The sequence below is a fragment of the Syngnathus floridae genome, chromosome 12, assembly GCF_059516105.1.
Source record: "Syngnathus floridae isolate MCC-2025c chromosome 12, RoL_Sflo_1.0, whole genome shotgun sequence".
Taxonomy (NCBI): Eukaryota; Metazoa; Chordata; class Actinopteri; order Syngnathiformes; family Syngnathidae; genus Syngnathus; species Syngnathus floridae.
The window spans coordinates 5,977,166-5,995,226 of NC_142424.1; the positions used below are offsets into that span (position 1 = coordinate 5,977,166).

Genomic DNA, 18,061 nt, shown 5'->3' on the forward strand with positions numbered 1-18,061 from the left:
CAGAATTCTAGAATAACATTTTGGGTTTAGGTTTAGCTCAAAATTCAAGCCGCTAAATCTGCGGGACTATTCTTCGGAAAAGAATGGAGTCACACACCCCAAATGCATGAGCAAAGCATGCAGTTTATTTTGAAGGGTTTGAGAGAGAGAGAGAGAGAGAGAGAAGCTCAGCAGCAGGTCAGACCCTTGAGGGTGAAACAGTGAACAACAAAGGAACGGAGTGGGTGGGGGAAAAATGCGAAAAGGCACTTACACAATCAGCAAGCACACATACTGACAAACCTATTTCTTCACAAAACAATTTTAACGATGGGAGATTCCACGTAAACAAGCTGGTTTCTCTGTACAACACCAGCCAATTTCGGTCCCTCCCATCTTGTGGACGTAAACAATGTTAAGTAGTCACTGGGAAGTCTTTTTTTACCTGATGATTCAACATACAAGCTCTTTGCACCACCCACCTGTGGCTTGCTGAAAGTTTCTCTGTAGTACACTCCAGGAACCACAAGGTGGTGTCAGAGACGCTTTTCCAAAGCCTCTTTCATCTAACGAGATTTTTATGCGTCACTGTTCCGTAATAACTGGCCTGATACGGAAAGGGGGAACAAAGTCAACCAGCCATAATGCAGGCAGGGAAATTTCACAATGCGGTAAGAAACAACTTGCCCACCTGTACCTTTTACACGGAACCCAGCAAGATTAAATATTACCACCACTGTCTAATCCGGCTTTCAGATAATAAGATCTGTTATGACGTCAGCATCTGGTGTGACAAATTCAAAAATAATTATCTGAATACTAGATGGATGTGTCGCCGTTTTTTCGCGGCAATGTCCCGCTTGACTGTGTTCTGTATAAAAGGCCTAAGGGAGTAAGCAGCTTATCGTCGCAATCTTTTTGGCAAAATGCAAACAATCTCAATTGGGCGGAAAGAAAGATTATCATGTGCTTCAACAAGTCTTTGGAGCGAACAAGGTGACGAGCCTTTGCTTGACTGTTAAAAAATAATAATAATAAATAACACAAATGCTTTGGCCGCAGCTTGGTTGAAAATAGGGCTCACATTTAAGCAGGCGCAAATTGTGAGGGGAGTATCGCAAATTCAACAAGCGAAATCTGATCGTCTTTCATCAGCAGTGCAAAACTAACGCCATAGAACGGGCAACTATTATGTGCGACTTGACAACAAGCAGGAAGTAGACATACCTTTTCGGTCTTGATGGTCAAAAGACATTTTTATGCTTCAAGTACGGGCCAGGTAGGACCAGGGAAGGGGTGGGGTGGGGGGCTAACGCTGAAATGACACCCAGAACACGTAACCTCGTTTAGAACGGACCCCTAACATTTCGAGGACATTACAAAATGGAGTGACATTTCCGTGAAGCCCAACACAGCCAAAATGGTCATTAGCAGCTTCTGACTTCTCTGTAAAACGTCAGAAAGAAAGTGGCGTGAAGGGACAACACGGAGAAGTTTATGCGCTTGACTGGCTTGAGTAGAATGTCTACAAATGCCAATGTAACCCCGCTGACATTATTCGGCGCGAGGGTTACACAGATCTTAAATGGGGTTCAAGACAAAATGGCTGAAGTACAAAGAGCGGCAGATGTGGCAGTGATGGGGCTATTTGTGCAGAGGAAGAGGATAGCGGGAAGAGTTGATAAGGTGAGCTTTTTGGAGGGGGGATTTAGTATTTGAGCTCTTTGGGAACCTCCCACGAAAAGAGGACACGACCAAAGTGACCGTAAGATGCAGTGCGTTGGTAGATGGGCTTCTTTAGGTCCAACTCCCTGCCATAGAAAGCAACACGAACGTGAGCAAGTTATCGTGATGAAAACTGTGACAAAAGAAACATTTGCAAGGATTACCTCACGATGACTCCTGGACGTAGGTCGAAATTCTTCCTCACGATGTCCAGCAACTCACTTTCATTCTTCTGGGAGGTCCCGTAGTGGAAGATGGACACGGAGAGAGGATGCGCCACCCCGATGGCATAGGACACCTACCGCCACACATTCTTTAGCCACCATCTTGCTTCGATTTGCTACAATATGCTTGGCACTCACCTGGACCAGAACGCGCCTGCACAGCCCCGCTTTCACCAGCGACTTGGCCACCCAACGAGCCGCATAGGCGGCGGAGCGGTCCACTTTGGTATAGTCCTTGCCTGAAAAAGCCCCGCCTCCATGGGCCCCCCAGCCTCCGTAAGTATCAACGATGATCTTGCGGCCAGTCAGACCGGCATCGCCCTGGAGGCAAGCATACTATTAGCGCCATTTTTGGATCAATGGAATCAAACGCCGAGCACGTCGTGACTCTTACCTGCGGCCCACCGATGACAAAGCGACCACTGGGCTGCAGGTGATAGATGGTATTATCATCCAGATAGGCCGGAGGGACCACCGCTTTGACCACCAGCTCCTTCAGACTGTGACGCATTTCATCCAGACTGACGAACTCGTCGTGCTGCACGGAAATGACGATGGTGTGGACGCGCAGCGGAATCACGGCGCCGCGGTCCTGTCTGTACAGGACGGTCACCTATCGGGAAAACATTGCGGCAGTCAATAAACGCTATGGTCGGGTCGAGCTCAGCACATTTTATATGGGCCACTACGGACTGACAGAAAACCGACACCCGGTTCGTCATGTGACCTGAGTTTTGGAATCCGGGCGGAGCCACGGCAGCGTTCCGTCACGGCGTAACTCGGCCATCTTGGCGTTGAGCTTATGGGCCAGCACGATAGTGAGAGGCATGCATTCCTCCGTTTCATCGGTGGCATAGCCGAACATCAGACCCTGCGGGAGTCGTCACTGGGTCGGTTATACACACACATGAGGGCATGAACGGCGGAAAGTCTTTTCAGACCTGGTCGCCGGCCCCCACGTCCTCCTCTTTGCGGTCCAGGTGAACGCCTTGAGCGATGTCGGAGGACTGCTGCTCCAAAGCCACCAGCACATTGCAGGTCTTGTAATCAAAGCCTGCAATGGACAATCAAGCCTCAATCGTACTGAACAATTTGAATCGAATTACTTGGTTTTGCAGCATCAAAGCTCTCGGTTGTGAAAGACTGAGCGGTAAATCCATTTGAAAGTTGTTTGTCAGAAGAATATGTTTTCAAATCAATTTCTTCAGTGGCTTTGATGATTCAAAGCACATCGGCACTAACATGTCATGCTTCCAATAAGAACATGGTTGCTGAATAGAGTCAGTGTTACATTCTAAAAACAGGTGTTTATCATGCATTGGATGTTATTATTTTTTTTTTTTTTAAACCTGTGTGAGGTATGTGCTTCTAAAACACAAGACTGTGAAAGCGCTAGCAGGATTCCCTGCTATTCTTAGTCAACGAACATGCTCGAGCTTAGCGACGCAGTTTGACAGCTCATTTTATGGCGTCAAATATTTAACATTTGACAGGATGTTGGTTTTTTTTTCCAAATAGAAAAAATACATATTTCTCTGTCAGTGGAAGTAGATGCCAAGTTTTGTCTTGGCAGTTCAATCCTGAACCTTGACACCCGATTGCAAGAGAGATGTCGTTGTATATTATTGAACCCTCACACCTAAATCGAAACCTGCAGTGGAGTAAATAAATACCTCAGGCAGGTCCCTATTAACAGAAATATGAAAATGAGACTTTCAATGTTCTGCGTGTTCTGTTAGAAATGCGTAAGCAAATAATAAAAACAGGTTTCGCCACAACGAGTAACTGTAAGCTTACACTACCCCCAAAACTGGAAGTACCTTGCCAGAGGTTTATTTACAAAGATTTGCAAATTTACCTTTGGCGGAATCGTCATAACCGATATGCTTGATTGTCTCTCGCACAATCTTCTGGTAGTCTACAACAGCCCTGGAGGTGATCTCCCCAGCCAGCAGGATCATCCCCGTCTTAGCGACCGTCTCTGTTTGGGTGAAAGAGATTAACGTGAGCAACCAGCGCATGTGTTCAAAAGAAATGTTAAATGTTCAACTTGTCTGAAATCATAAGGAAGAACTTAGAGCAGAAAATATGAAATCATTCATAAAAAATCAATCATTAAAAACTTCAAGGAAGAAACAAATAAGATTTTGTTTTTGGAAAAAGACGGTAAAGAAGCTGCAGGCTTTCAAATGAGGACATAGCTCATAAAAGTTCCCATCAAAATTTAGAGCTCCTATGTTAAGTCCTCGGGGCATCGGGGGCCATTTTGTACAAATAGGCGAGGTTATTTTTGTTATTAAAGGAACTCACCACAAGCGACTTTGGCATCTGGGTCTTGAGTGAGGTGCGCATCCAAAACAGCATCACTAATTTGGTCGCAAATCTTATCTGTTGAATGAAAAGGCTCATTTTAGATACACAATTCTAAAGGGGAAAAAAATACATCAAAGTAATCTTGTTCCTGTGGAGAAATAAACGTAATAACATTCTGTTTTGATTAGGTATCGCTGTGGCACACAACTTTGTCTTAACGTCATGCAAGGCAGACTTATGATTGCCTGGCCGCCTTGTTTTGTAGTTATGAAACAGGTTAAACTACTTTATAGATTTGTTAAGTCTCCAGATGCATTCCAGGATAAAGTTACTTTATTGCATCACCAAACTAAAACCCTCCTAACAACAGATAAGTGTAAATCACTAGTTGTACCTAAAACGCTTAGTTTAAATCCTGATGTTTGTTCAGCTGTTAAACTGTGTTTTTGACACGTCACAACAGCTGTCACAAGACTGTGTTGAAATCGGTGACACTAAAACCAAACAGATTTCTATTGAACCACATGCACAGTGCACATGTAACACTTGGAATGGAATCAATAATTTAATTGATTTGACCTATCTGATCCCATCTGTAATTTTTGTGGATACTCAAATTTGGCAGGGTTATATAACACTCTTCTCAACTTTACTTGTAGCACACTTTTTCCACCACAGTTCTAACAAAGCAGAAGCAATATTTATATTACAATTATAATAACATATCAAATACGTAAATAAGGCAAAATCTAATGATAATTACAAGAAATATTCCTTTTCACTTGACAGGAAGCGTAAAATTCGCACTTTACATTTATTAATTTTCTTGACTGCAGCAGGATGCTAACCGGATATTAACATGCCGATGGCGAGCACGAACCGGAAGTGGAGCTTGTGTACGATATTGCAAAAGTATTAACGTTAATAAATCCCCTCAAGCTAGACTTAATGTTTATCTGTCGTAAATATACCACATATGCTAGCCACATATACAAATAAAACCAGCTAAACTTGAACTGTATTAAATAAAACGACGCGTTTGTGATTGACATATAGCGTTCGTATCCAACTAGCTAGCTAACTGAAATTGACGTGAAAGTCAGTAGGGGGTAAAATGATGAAAGAAGTCGATAAAAGTGTTTCTAAACGTTACAAACGCTTTAAAATGCCATTAAAACTTTCACAAAAGAGAGATGCTTAACCTGAGAAGAAATGCTATCAATCTCAACTTTACCTGTAACATTTGTACATCTGTTATCATGTGTAATTTCTTCTTAATATTATGGAAATTAAAAAATAAAAAGTAAACCCACCAGGATGTCCTTCTCCTACAGATTCGGACGTGAAGAGGAAGCAGTCGTCGTCGGTGGACGAGTTGTTATGGAAACCGTTCAGCTGGCCGTTCATCTTGGACACTGTTTGCTAACAAGCTAGGCGTTCGGATAGCCTCCACGCAATAAAGGCGAAAACAGACACAGCTTTTCTTTTCTTAGTCAATGCTGTTCCGACTCACAATAAAACCAAACAAGCACCCTGTGTTGTTGTTCAGGAGGCAACTCGGCGCTGGTTGTGATCTGCAAACCGGTTGGACTGCTTCGGTTGTTTCGTAGGTAGAGGCAGTGGTAGTGCAGCCTATTAAATTGCGAGTGCTAACCATGTGACGCAGATGGGTGTGCGCACGCAAACAAACGAAACTACAGTGATCCCTCGCTACTTCACGTTTCGTTTATCGCGGCTTCACTGCATCGCGGATTTTTTTTCAAATTGAAAAAACATTTAAAAGTCAAAATAAAACTTCTAAATTGAGGAAACGTGTCTAACCTTTAGGACAATGTAGCATTGCTCCAAATGTTCGTTTACATTCCTTTAGAAGTCCGTTTTCGCGTGTTAGCACGATCGCGAATTAACATCTTTCCGCTAACTCGTGAGCCTGCCCAGTACTTCTTGTTGGTGACCGTACTTCACGGATTTCACTTATTGCGGGTGGTTTTTCGAACCAATTATCCGCGATAAACGAGGGATTACTGTACACTAAAGGCTCTTTTCAATTTAAAGGAATATGGGTTTATTTTTTTCTTTGAGTCTATGTAGATTCCCCGCAAAAGTCGAATCGAAGCAATTGGATTTTTTTTTTTTTTTTTACTAAATGTGCAAATTTAAAAAAATCATGCTATTTGGTGTTCATTTGTTGACACTCATGACAAACTACTTCTATGTCAAGTCACAAGAGTATATATTTTTTTTACTTTTTGCTTTTTCCCTTTACATGAACAGAACCAAAAAGACCTTGAAGCCTTTTCATATCACTCCTTTATTGATCCAGTGGGATTTATCTTGCCTGGCTTCTGTCTTTCTGCCTGTCTGGCTCAGCAATTACAAAGATAAGATAATCCAAATAGTCTCTCCTCTAAAAAAAGAAAAAACATCAGGATAAACCCTCACATATCTCTGTCGATGTTCTTTTATAGATCTGTGGTGTCAGTAGCTTGTTTTCTGTCTGCTGTTGGTAACAACGATCTAAATTATAGACTCGCTTTTTGTCCTCTTTGCATCTGGTTTACACAACTTGTAAACAACGGGCCACATAATAGATTCACACCAACGAACAACAACTGACAGGCATGTTTGACATGTGGGAAGAAGCCAGAGTACCTGGAGAAAATTAGATTTGAGTGGAATGTTGCCTATGATACTCTCATGTTTGTTGGTTTTTATTTGCAAACGCAGACAGGCGAGAAGAATGCAAACAGATGTTGATTTGGCCTCACATTCAATGTGTGTGTCTCTACACATTGGAGCTAGTGAGTGTATAAAAGCACTTGTCAGTGGGATTTGACTCCCAGATAAACACAGTGTAAGATGCTTTGGAAATCGACAATTGCAGGGTTGCACACATTACATAGTTCTGTTTTCATTTCTTCTATGAAGGGTTGTTTTTCCCTGCATGTCCAAGCTGTTTGAGTCCCGAGTGGCTTACCTGTGTGGGCCTATGCTCCCCTATTATGGCGGCAATCAGGGCCTCCGGCGCCGTAACCCCGCTGCCCGGAGACACGGGGCTCCGGGGACTGAGCGGGCTGACGACCGGAGACGACAAAGAACCCGCGGAAAAAAGTCTTTCCTTTTTCGAGGTGCAACCAGGTGAACGGCTACCGGTTTCTTTGGGCAGGGGACACAGGCTGAGGCCCTGCAGGGAGGGGAGGGGGTTGGACGAGAGAGCCGGGACGGCGGGGCTGCGGCTGCGACGGTGGCGGCAGTGATGATGTTTGATGGGTTTCGGGCTCGGGCTGCGGGAGTTGGGAGCCAGCAGCACCAGGGTGCTGTCGTCTTCCGAGCTTATCTCGGAGCTGTCGGAGCGGTGGGCTGACGGGCTGTGGATTGGAAGCTTGATCTGTCCAGAATGAAAATGGACTTTAATACACTAACGGCCTCTCACAATGCCAAAATAATGTGCTTGGCTATAAATTAAATAAAATGAGGCTTCCAAATCTTGAAAATTAGACGGGCTCTTCTAAGCTTTCCGATTTTGTGAGCTGGTCCACTCCTTAGCTAGCAAACTTGCTGTTTAATATAATTAAAAAGTGTGAACCTAATTTTGTCTGCACCATTAAGTTAATTGAAAAAATGACTAATATTCGGCATGGGCATTGATAGGAATATTTGGCTGGAAAATTGTGAGAACAAACTTGAAATATGCAAATTTGGTGGTTTGTCCATACTACAGCCTGAGGGTCATTTGCGGCCTGAAAAACACTTAAAAACCGACCTTAAGAAATTGTAGTAAAACAAATAAACTATACCTGGATGTTTGTCAACACTCCAACAATGCTGTTCATATTATTACTGTAAAAGCCAAGGATGTATTCACAATCATCTCTTGGCAAGTCCTCTTCTGAAAAAGACACCTGAAAGGGGCAGGACAGAAATCATCCCTGATCCCAGAGTTAGAAAAAAACGATGTGGCTCACCTGTCCTGAATGTTCCCCTTTGGCCCACACATACGCTTGATAATCTTTGTAGTGCCTGAATCCAACCTGTTGGCCGACATAAAATGACGACACGGGCAATCAAAAGAAAATGCAAAACGACGCTTCTTACTCTACCTTGTATATTGCTACCCAGTCCCACGAGCTGCGATGATAATTAGACGCAAATGTGAACTTGACTGTGGCATCGGAGACTTTGAACCACTCCTTGTTGGCCTGCATCTCCACCAGAGGCATGTCCACCCTGAATGGGAACTGCGACATAGACGCGTGTACTCAAACAGTACTCTCCCAAAAAACAATATGGCTGCCATCTTCAAATATGTCAGGTACTTACATGGAGGGAAAACATGGCCGACACGGGCTTGTGATCGCTGATGGTGAAGGCCATATGGCTCTTGTACGCGTGCTGCGTCACTTTGGTCGCACCACCCAACCAGGAGGTCAGACCTCTCTGAAGTGCCGCATTGTGGGTCGGAACCGGGGAGCCGGTGCGGCGGAGGCGCCAGAGGATCCGATCGGTCCACGCGGGCTTCCTCTTTTTAGCGCTGAACCACACGTGGAAACATTTAAAACGGTGGTTAGCTGAAATGAAAGGGTAAAGTTCTGATTCATACAAACGATAAAAGGCGGACCTTGTGTCGTAGGTGTGTGTGCCCACATCAAACTTATACGTAGGTGGGAATTTCAGCGGCCCCTCCAAGAAACCTTCCAGGATGGGTTCTGTGCTTTTTGCCATGTTGAGCTGAGCAAACGATAATAAAAAAAAATCACATCAGGTTATCAAGGCTACTTTACTGCCATCTGCTGTTTTAAACAGTTCCTACAAAAAAAGGCTGTTTAATTTCTCTCCCAGTTTATTGGTGAATTTAAAACAACCACATCACTTTTAATGTCTGCTAGCTTAATGCTAACAGATGAAGGGAAATCTTATATTGATGATGCTCACCTGATCTCGCTCCCACAGCATAGGGAGTTTATTGCTATCAATTGCACATTTCACCACATGGATGTCATAGTCTTCAATCCGGAAATTTAAATCCCCGAACCAAAACACGACGCTAGGAAAGCACAAAATATTATGTCATATTCCACCATTTATTTTTGCATATTTGAAAATAGATGATGCACGCAAACCCACTCGTGATCCAGCACCCCGGTGGCAGTTCCTCCTTCAAATTGCTGCTGCTGCAAGATGCTTTCAAAGTCCTCCATCCTCTGCTCCAGGTTCCTCATGTGAGCGGGCAGGTGGCAGTTGAGAAAGCACACGGGGTGTCCAAACAAGGTCATCCTTGCACTCACGCCACCTTTGTTACCCTGCAGGTGGCGCCACAGAGCAGAAACCGCATGAATAGCAGTAAAAGCACCAACAAATCCTCAAAATTCTCAAATGTCATGTTTGGAATTCATTCTATTTAGAGTAATTTTCTGCCATTTTTGCACTCTTATTTTGAAAGTGGCGAGCCAGACGCCTGCTGCAGCACTGACCTCAAAAAGAAGGAGACTGCAGCATCACGCTGGTGTGACGCCGACATCAACACTGAAGGTCACGCACGCTCTGACATAGCCACACTTACACACGTGAACACCTGCTGGTGTGCTCCACCTTCGTGCTCGTTAATCGTACTGACGCTCCCCACGCGACGGCAAATTGAGTAAAGTCATAAATCCAAAAGCACGTACCCAACATCCGCCCAGGCCTGTGCGAGTGCTCTGTGTCTGCACACCTCGGAGGAATGGAAGATGGACGAATTTGGAGAAGACCAGCAAGAGCACGCCCTGCATCCGTTGGGACGCCACCTAGAGATGAATTCACACACAATATAGAATTTTTTTCCATTGCATAAAATAGATTACATATAGAGTAGAGCTGATGTGACCAACCAGGACATATCCAAAGGGACTGAGCGTGTCCATGAGGAGCTCACTCCACTGGTCTGAGAAAAGAGCATCCTTCAGCCGCTTGTTGATCATGGAGTTCACTTCCTGGAGCCTGTTCGGTGAGAAAAAAAAAAGGTCACCTATGGAGGGAGATATGAGCGAGTGGGCACCTTGGCATAATCCTCCCACTCACCCAATAACAAACATGTCAACACTCCCATCTGACACATTGGATCCAAACAGAGCGCTGACATCATCCGGTGGGACGGCCGAGCCCACGTTCCATGTGGCGATGTAGACTCTGTGAAAAGAGCGCACACGCCGTGTTAGCTTTCAGTCATGTGTAAGCTTGAGCTCTTACTGTGGCTGGATCGAGAGCGAGGGTAAGCGTGATTAATCCCTCTTTTTACCTCAGTGATGGAAAAAAGTGTTCTCTGTGCATGTCTTACATAACACAAATCCAGAAAAGACAGTACTTCTCAGAGCCTTTAGCTATCTAATCCATCCACGACTATCATATTGCTAAGTAATATATAGTATATTGTAGCAGCCATTATTTAAGTTTTAGGCCCCTATGTTGTTGTTCTCCCTCTAAAGCAAAGGTGCACGGCATTAAAACGCTCTGCTTCTGTTTATGGGCAAGCGAGCCGATGGGAAGACTGCCAAGTGGATTTTATGCAGCTTCATCACTTTCTCAGCAAAAAGCTTTTAGAGAAAAGAGCCGCTATGATTCATATGGTGCCTCTGGGCGCATAGTAGCTTGCTTACTGCTGCTGCATTCAAACACAACACGGAGCCTTGTACAAACAATGGCTAGACAGACTACTCAATAGTAGTTCGAAAATAAAGATTCAGATTTTCTTCAGGAACTAGTTGTATTTTTAACTGGTCTAGAAGTACACTAATTTGCCATTTCTTAAACCCCCTTTATTTAAACCAACAGTGCCATCTAGAGGATTCATAAAATACAACAACTGGTTCATGAAGCAATTTTGAAGCTTCATTTTTTCTTCATTACTTAACACACATGTCAATAGAGATATCAACTGATAGTCTCACCTGAAGTCATCGTCACCACTGGACTTGTCACTCTGCGCTTGTGTTGTATTGCCAGCTGGTGGTGGACTGAGACTAGATTTGGGGCTCAGGGAGTTCTGTGGACTACGAGGAGACACCAAGGACTCTGACGGGGAACTGGGTAGAACTTTGGCACTTTGAGGTGCTGGGATGCAAACCGGCATCAAATCTATATCCTTAGGAGGAACCATGATGGGTCTAGGAGGAGGTTTAGTCCCAAGGGCGGTGGGTCTCGGTCGGCTTATGTTGGTCAGCGCCACAGGAGCCGACCCGTATTTGCTTTGTGTTAAGTCTCTCGCTGCAGGAGGGTTTTGTGCAAGGTGGTTGTCCTGCGCAATCTCAGGTGGTTCTCGAGGTGGACCTAGACCTGGTCTGGTTTGTGCACAGGGTCCAGGCTGCATTTTGTGACCATGAGGGAGTGCCTTGGATGGGTTCTGCCTTGTGTGATTCATCGGCCTGCACAAAATAACAATCAAACACTGGGAAACACAAAGAGTTGTCTTTCTGGTTTTAATTGTGCAGTAAAGGAGAAATTACATTGAGTGTAAGTTCTACAAGGTCTTTTGAATGACACCACAGCTGCTGGCCCATTTTCACATACACAACTATTAAACGAGAAAAATTTACTTGCTGCTTCACTAATGAGACAAATAAAATCTGATCACATTCAACATTTTCTTTACTGGTCATCCTATTTGGGTTCCAGGGAAGTCTACACCAGCTGACCTTTATTCGGAACACCTAAAGCTTTTGTTGATTCCAAACATAGAACCATAAAACTCTAAGACAGAGGTGCTAACCACAAGTCCGAGCGTACTGCCTTGTCGTGTCCAATTTTCTTATTTTTTTTAAATGTGACGCCACCAACCTATTCCCCAGACATCCTCTGATGATGCCATCATGAGTCTGCAAATGGAGGTTGAGGAATTAAGTTTGGACCTCTATCTTGTTCCCAAGCAATGTTAATTAGAGCCTGACCTCCTTTTGAATGGCAATGGAGGACAAATGCATTGAGGTTGAGCTCAGACAGTTCAAAAGGGAAAAACTCACCGCTACCATCACCCTACAACCATCACCACTCTTTTGTTTACTAGAACATCATTTAAATTATTCATAATATTCAAATTAGCATCCAGAAAGCCTCAAATCCATCATCAACATAGCACTATTGTCACTGCAAAGGCAGACTTTTAAATATAGCTTCAAATAGATTCTCATGACAGAGTGATGTTGAAATTGAAACAAAAATATTGGTATATATGTCCTACCTTTTTTCAAGGTGAAGCTCCGAGTGCAGCTCAGAAATTCCGTATGGAAGGACGGAGGATCGGACCGGAGAGAGCGAGAGACAGGTGGTGTTGGTGGTACGCGGGCCACCCGGACAGTTGGCGGTCACGTGATATTATGCATGTTGAGTGATGGTGGTGGTGGTGATGATGGGGGAGGATTGGAGATGATCCGACTTAATATTGCACCGTGCAGCTGGACACAGCATCCTGCGCGTCATCCCAACCTTGCTCCACCTCTCTCGCTCCATACTCTCCTATGACGCATGCATCTCATATACAGGAGAGAGCTTCATCCTTGCACAAAATATCCTTTCATCTTGCATATTTGAGAATGGAGAAAATATAAATGATAGTAAAATGAAACGGTATGTCAATATTCTACAAATAACATATATGTATTTAAACGATCCAGTAATGGCTGTCGTTAATCAAACATGAATCTTCGCATTGATTGAATTGAACCTTCTCGCTTACTGTACGCATTCAGTACATGGGGGGCGTGTGTGTGTTTAATAAATAAGATGCAATCTTGTAGAAATATGTTTTAGAAATACGGTTTTAATTTCATTAATTTTTTTGTCTTTATTGTGTTATATGTGTGACAAAAAAATGATTTGTGTCTCATGATATTTTCGTTTTGGAAATAAAAAAATGAAAATCAAACTCTTATAAGACTTTTGTTTTCTCTTTATACACAACAAATGAGCAAATTAAGCTGATATCAATTTTAGTACTTCTATATTAAAATGAAAATCAATTTTAATGGCTGCTTCCAAGTGTTACACTTCGTGGACAGTTAATTTGTGACATACAATAAATATAAATAACATATTTATTATTTTTGTCTGAGGTTACAGAAAGACTAAAAAATATTAGTAACCAGCATCAATATGACGCGATGGCGTTTCCAGTTATATTCTACACTAACAAGTGACGTCTGCGTCGTAACGGTCATATACAGTCATTAATAAGTCATTGTGTTAATACGAATGTCGCTCAGTGAATTTGCGTGTGACAATACGTCACGGGGCACTGCAGTGTACAAAACGATTGAGCAGACAAATATTTTTCTTTATTCGCAACTGTTTTAATTAGATTTTCGTTTATGTGTAGGATATGCAAATGATGTACATAAACTATACTGTAATCATGATTAAACTACAGCGTTAGCGTAGGGTAGTGATAAAGAGTACGATGTGTTACGTACAAGTTACGTCGGTGTCGTAGGAACGTAACTCCGGCTTCGCGGAACTTATCGAAGGGTACAGTACACGTTTCACGTTACATTATCGCGCGGCGGACGACCCAAACCAATCAAGAGCAAACGTACGCGAATTATTATCCTCTATTATTGGATATAAATGTTTTTTCATGCAACTATTCACTGTAATTATGACTACAAAAGCGTCGACTGTGGTTAAAGACAGACTGCAAGTTGCAGAAACAGAAAGTGGCGTAAAAAACGTCACCCGACACTTGGCTCAAGAAAAAACAAGAGGTAAAAGTAAGGAATTGGTATTTTTGTTTGTAGCTGTATTATTTGTGAATAATTATATCCCCGAAGCTTCTTTATTACACGCTAGTTACCGCATGACATAACGTAGGTTATGTTGTATTAAGTTACGTCAGTGTCGTAGCAGTGAACTCGGAATACGTAGTCGCGTTGTGACTCAGGAGCAAGTTACGGGCCTCACTTTCCGCCATTCGCCATTTTGGTGTGCTGTGCGTGCATAAATACTTTTTTTTTCTTCTGTATTGACTTTCTAGCCGTCGTCATGCCTCGCAAGGGCAAGGTAGGATCATCCGACGAGCGCCCTTCGAAGAAAAGGAAAGCCATCACCATGGAGGTGAAGTTAGACATCGTAAAGCGATCGAAACGGGGAGAAACGCCGACGAACATCGGGCGCGTTCTCGACTTAAGCCGCTCTACCGTAGCGACTATCATCAAGGATCAAGATCGCATCTTGGAGCACGTAAAAGCATCTCCGCACATGAAGTCGACCATAATAAGCAAGCAGTACAGCGGGCTAATGATGGAGATGGAAAGACAACTAGTGATTTGGTTGGATGATCGGCACCAGCAGCGTCTCCCCGTGAGCCTCGTGTTGATCCAACAAGAGGCGAAGCGTCTATACGAGACGCTAAAAAGTCAAAAAGGGGAAGGCAGTGAGGAGAAATCATTCGTGGCTAGTCGAGGTTGGTTTATGCGATTTAAAGCTCGCGCTAATTTGCGTAACCTCCGAGTAGAAGGTGAACCAGCCAATAATGAGAACGAAGCAGGGAGTGATTTCCCCACTGCCTTGGCGGAGACAATTAGGGAAGGGGTGAATAAGTGTTGTGCTCAACAAGTACTGGGTGAGGGTTTGTTCTCGAATCCCCCGTTAATCAATAAGATGGAGACAGAACCGAGCCAGAACGCGGGAGAGGACACACTGACTCCAAACTTCACATGCAAGAGCTTGGCAGCCGGTTTTTTACTTATTGAAGAAGGCTTGTTAAAGTTCAAGGCGGAGGACACGGACACGGCTAGATACGCGAGGGTCTTCAAGGGGGTCATGGATAACCTAAGGTGTTACAAGGACATTTGGGAGAAGGAGAAGAAGGTCTCCTTCCAGTCAAACCTGGAGCGGTTCTTCAAGATGGTAGAGAGGCCCACACCGGATCCCACACTGGATCCCGTTCCGGATCCCGAACCCTCGACTGCTTCGTCACCTCCCGTGGCCTCTTCATCTCCTACGAAAAAGTGAAGAGGCTTGAAACAGTACCTGTATTCGCCACCTGATCTGGTTCTTCACCTCCTCCAGTGCCTTCTCCATCTCTACCTCCTGTGACCTCTACAGCAAGCTCCTCCCCTCTCCTAGCTCACAGTGTTCATGCTATCAGCAGGAGTAAAGGTGAGGAATTCAATTGAATTTATGGCCTCAGAACTTTTCACATTTGACTTATTTGGCCATTTAAAAGACACAAGTTAACTTATTACTGCTTGCAATAATTGCTTTTCATTTTTCATTCACTGAGGAGGTCTGGAGAGGCTTGTGTGACCTCAGGTGACGCTGCGGCAGGAAACCCCCACGGCAGAGAAGTCAATCTCACGGTGAAGATGAGAACTTCTTTGTTGGCTGTCCAGCTAAAGCACATCAAACCATGCACCAATTATCCTCATGTGAAACGTCAGCCTCATGAAAGGAGGACACAACCACTCCTGAATTAACGCCGCAGCAGGATCGGGCTGACCAACCTCAAACACAATTATCAACGTGGCGACCGACAACAAAGAACACACATAGACACACAAACTGCAAAGCCCATGTTGTTATTAGACAATTTTGGTAGGAATAAATACTTTGTTGTGTTGCTGACGCAATAGACAAGTGCGTGTGTCGATTCCTGCATCCAGCCAACGAGCACCTCGGAACTCCACAAAGGGATTTATTAGTCAATTGAAGAGTGGATTGAGTTTTGCTGATCCGGCTACAAAGTATCAGTGACAGAATTCGATGATGTCATTAATTTAATACCTCTTCTGACAGTCTCAATCCAAAGTGCACTTTATTGTGTTTGTAAAATCAGACTTTGCATTCTCATATTTCATTCTGACTGGGTGTACCTAATGAAGTGGCTTGGTGTACCTAAAAAATGCCTTTCCTTTTAAAATGAGTATAAATATGTTAGTGCGGATTTTTTTTTTTTTTTAAAGGACCTAGTGTGACTTGACTTTGCTAATGTCCATTAGACAGACACTAAGCCCGCTTTTTAGTTTTAACCAGGCCTTTTTCCACCAGGCAGCGATAGAACTCTTGAATGTACGTGTAAATGCACTTCCAGTCGGGCTCCTTCATCCGGACCAAGTCTTCAGGGTCCAGCAGTTGGGGGCAGCCGGCCAGCCTCCTGCAGACGGAGGAGGACATCAACATTAGAGTCAAAGAGCAACACAGACATTCACACAACATGGCGACACAAGGAAGAAGTGCTAACTCTGCGGTGCTGAACGCCAGTTGGAAGTTATCTCTGGGCTTGTTAGGGTTCAGGGTGGAATACTCAAAGGCATCTGGGAAGAAGCGGTGCACCAAAGCACAGAAAGCTATGCCGTCCTTCCAGCTGGAGGAGAAATTGTGGATGTCCACCCCCTAAAAGAGCGAAGACAGTTGCAATGAGAAAAGACAGCAGAGCAAGTCACAGCAAAGGACGGCGGAGACATGATGACCTCATATGGTTCCGTTTTGGCTTTGCACCAATCCAGAAGCATCTGCTTGACGTTTTTCGCATTGGGTGCTGCAGACGGGGCGCATTTCTGGGTGGTTTGAGCAAAACTCACTTTACTGAGGAGAAGTGGAGAAGAGAACACATTTGGTCGTTTTTAACCGGATTGTGTTTGCTGCCCCAGAAGTGATGTTTACTCCAATTATGACTTTATCACCAATCTACATTAAAAGACTTGCATGCAAATCCGGGTTGAGTCCCGAGGACTCCCTGGATGCACAAGAAATAATGCCTGACCTCAACTAAACATAATTTATGACATTTAATTTATGCATTTATGACTCACATTCATATTAGTGAGAAAAAAAATCCTATTTAATTTGAAATAAATTGCTATAAATAAATACTTCACCTTAATAATAGACAAAGACTCACCTGCCTGCTGTTGTGGAGGAGGCTGGTCGACCTAACGAAAAAAAAAGCATCAAATGAATGTTGCAAAACTCGTGCAATTCAATAATATGAGAGCATCATAACTGTTTGTTGCAGGCTGCTGGTTGACGGGTGCCCTCGCTGCACCCCCACCCGGCGTGCCGCCTTTGCTCAATCCCTGCTGCTTTAAGTCTCGCTGCCGGGACCCTCGCTCTTGCTCACGCTTGTCTGATGAGGAGTTTCAGCTGTTACATGATGTTTGAAGTGGGGGGGGGGACACTTTTCACACTCACGCTACACCTTCCAGAGTTGAGCTCACCTCGCTTCTTCTTCAGCAGGTCCCTCAACGCAGCACGGATGAGTCGCCGCTCTTCAAATTCTGAAGCATTGTCCAGCTAAAAAAAAACAAAACACACACACACTTTCACTGAATAGCTGTCCAATGTGATGAGTGACTGAAGGGGTTAAAATAATGCTCAATTTTAATGTGTTTTTATGGTTTATTATTGTGGTCAGTCTATTAGAGAAATCTTTCTAATAATTATTCAGTTACATAAGAAGCGCATGATATTAGAAATGCTTCAAGGATGACGCAAACCAGTTCTACATCAATCTACAAGCACAACATATTCACAATATGACCATTTTTGTCCAGGCAGCATTTTTCGTAGAGCTCTAGTATCGAACGCGGCTGTGCCTAATATTATGGCCTATACTAGAAGATAGCTCACCATCTTGTTGAGAACATCCTCATCTTCAATAGCAGCAAGTTGCTCGCTGGTCACGCTCGCACTTGGTCCGTGTTCTTGAGGCTTGGGCTCCATCACTGATTATGTTCTAATGGTTGAAAGAAATGACTCGGGGAATACGAGGAGGACATTCCCCGGCCCTTGTTAGTATGAAGAATGTAAACTGAGAGGAAACATGCAGAAGTGACTCTCGGCGTCACTGCAGCGAC

At 43.9% G+C, this 18,061-nt stretch overlaps 3 protein-coding genes across 3 annotated transcripts; all 3 read right to left on the reverse strand.

Moving 5' to 3' along the window:
* Nucleotides 1–103: 103 nt before the first annotated feature.
* mat2aa (methionine adenosyltransferase 2Aa) lies at nucleotides 104–5,860 on the reverse strand. Its single transcript, XM_088391385.1, has 9 exons — nucleotides 5,555–5,860; nucleotides 4,239–4,316; nucleotides 3,787–3,909; nucleotides 2,870–2,982; nucleotides 2,656–2,799; nucleotides 2,323–2,541; nucleotides 2,067–2,249; nucleotides 1,869–2,002; nucleotides 104–1,790 (listed from the first exon to the last, which is right to left on the reverse strand). Exons 1-9 carry the CDS (start codon nucleotides 5,646–5,648, stop codon nucleotides 1,688–1,690), a joined length of 1,191 nt encoding a protein of 396 aa, XP_088247511.1. The 5' UTR covers nucleotides 5,649–5,860; the 3' UTR covers nucleotides 104–1,687.
* A 668-nt stretch (nucleotides 5,861–6,528) lies between these two features.
* inpp5ja (inositol polyphosphate-5-phosphatase Ja) lies at nucleotides 6,529–13,174 on the reverse strand. The gene is made up of 13 exons (XM_088391569.1): nucleotides 12,451–13,174; nucleotides 11,165–11,638; nucleotides 10,299–10,406; nucleotides 10,109–10,217; nucleotides 9,908–10,024; nucleotides 9,366–9,541; nucleotides 9,174–9,285; nucleotides 8,860–8,969; nucleotides 8,562–8,772; nucleotides 8,342–8,479; nucleotides 8,207–8,272; nucleotides 8,039–8,143; nucleotides 6,529–7,629 (listed from the first exon to the last, which is right to left on the reverse strand). The coding sequence occupies exons 2-13, from the start codon at nucleotides 11,632–11,634 to the stop codon at nucleotides 7,162–7,164; spliced, it is 2,190 nt and encodes a 729-aa protein (XP_088247695.1). The 5' UTR covers nucleotides 11,635–11,638; nucleotides 12,451–13,174; the 3' UTR covers nucleotides 6,529–7,161.
* Nucleotides 13,175–15,768: 2,594 nt separating this feature from the next.
* smtna (smoothelin a) lies at nucleotides 15,769–17,982 on the reverse strand. Its single transcript, XM_088391572.1, has 7 exons — nucleotides 17,835–17,982; nucleotides 17,423–17,498; nucleotides 17,209–17,331; nucleotides 17,107–17,137; nucleotides 16,676–16,790; nucleotides 16,447–16,598; nucleotides 15,769–16,359 (listed from the first exon to the last, which is right to left on the reverse strand). Exons 1-7 carry the CDS (start codon nucleotides 17,925–17,927, stop codon nucleotides 16,212–16,214), a joined length of 738 nt encoding a protein of 245 aa, XP_088247698.1. The 5' UTR covers nucleotides 17,928–17,982; the 3' UTR covers nucleotides 15,769–16,211.
* Nucleotides 17,983–18,061: the final 79 nt, after the last annotated feature.

Coding starts and splice junctions, on each gene's coding strand:
- inpp5ja (XM_088391569.1), bottom strand. CDS start 11,634: ATGAATCACACAAGGCAGAACCCATCCAAGGCACTCCCTCATGGTCAC. Junction 9,542..9,907: donor CAGGCCTGGGCGGATGTTGG/GTACGTGCTTTT, acceptor CGCCACCTGCAG/GGTAACAAAGGTGGCGTGAG. Junction 7,630..8,038: donor GAGTGTTGACAAACATCCAG/GTATAGTTTATT, acceptor CATTCTGGACAG/ATCAAGCTTCCAATCCACAG.
- mat2aa (XM_088391385.1), bottom strand. CDS start 5,648: ATGAACGGCCAGCTGAACGGTTTCCATAACAACTCGTCCACCGACGAC. Junction 2,800..2,869: donor ACGTGGGGGCCGGCGACCAG/GTCTGAAAAGAC, acceptor CGACTCCCGCAG/GGTCTGATGTTCGGCTATGC. Junction 2,003..2,066: donor GCAGGCGCGTTCTGGTCCAG/GTGAGTGCCAAG, acceptor GTGTGGCGGTAG/GTGTCCTATGCCATCGGGGT.
- smtna (XM_088391572.1), bottom strand. CDS start 17,927: ATGGAGCCCAAGCCTCAAGAACACGGACCAAGTGCGAGCGTGACCAGC. Junction 17,332..17,422: donor CCTGCTGAAGAAGAAGCGAG/GTGAGCTCAACT, acceptor ACTCCTCATCAG/ACAAGCGTGAGCAAGAGCGA. Junction 16,599..16,675: donor CCAAAACGGAACCATATGAG/GTCATCATGTCT, acceptor TCGCTCTTTTAG/GGGGTGGACATCCACAATTT.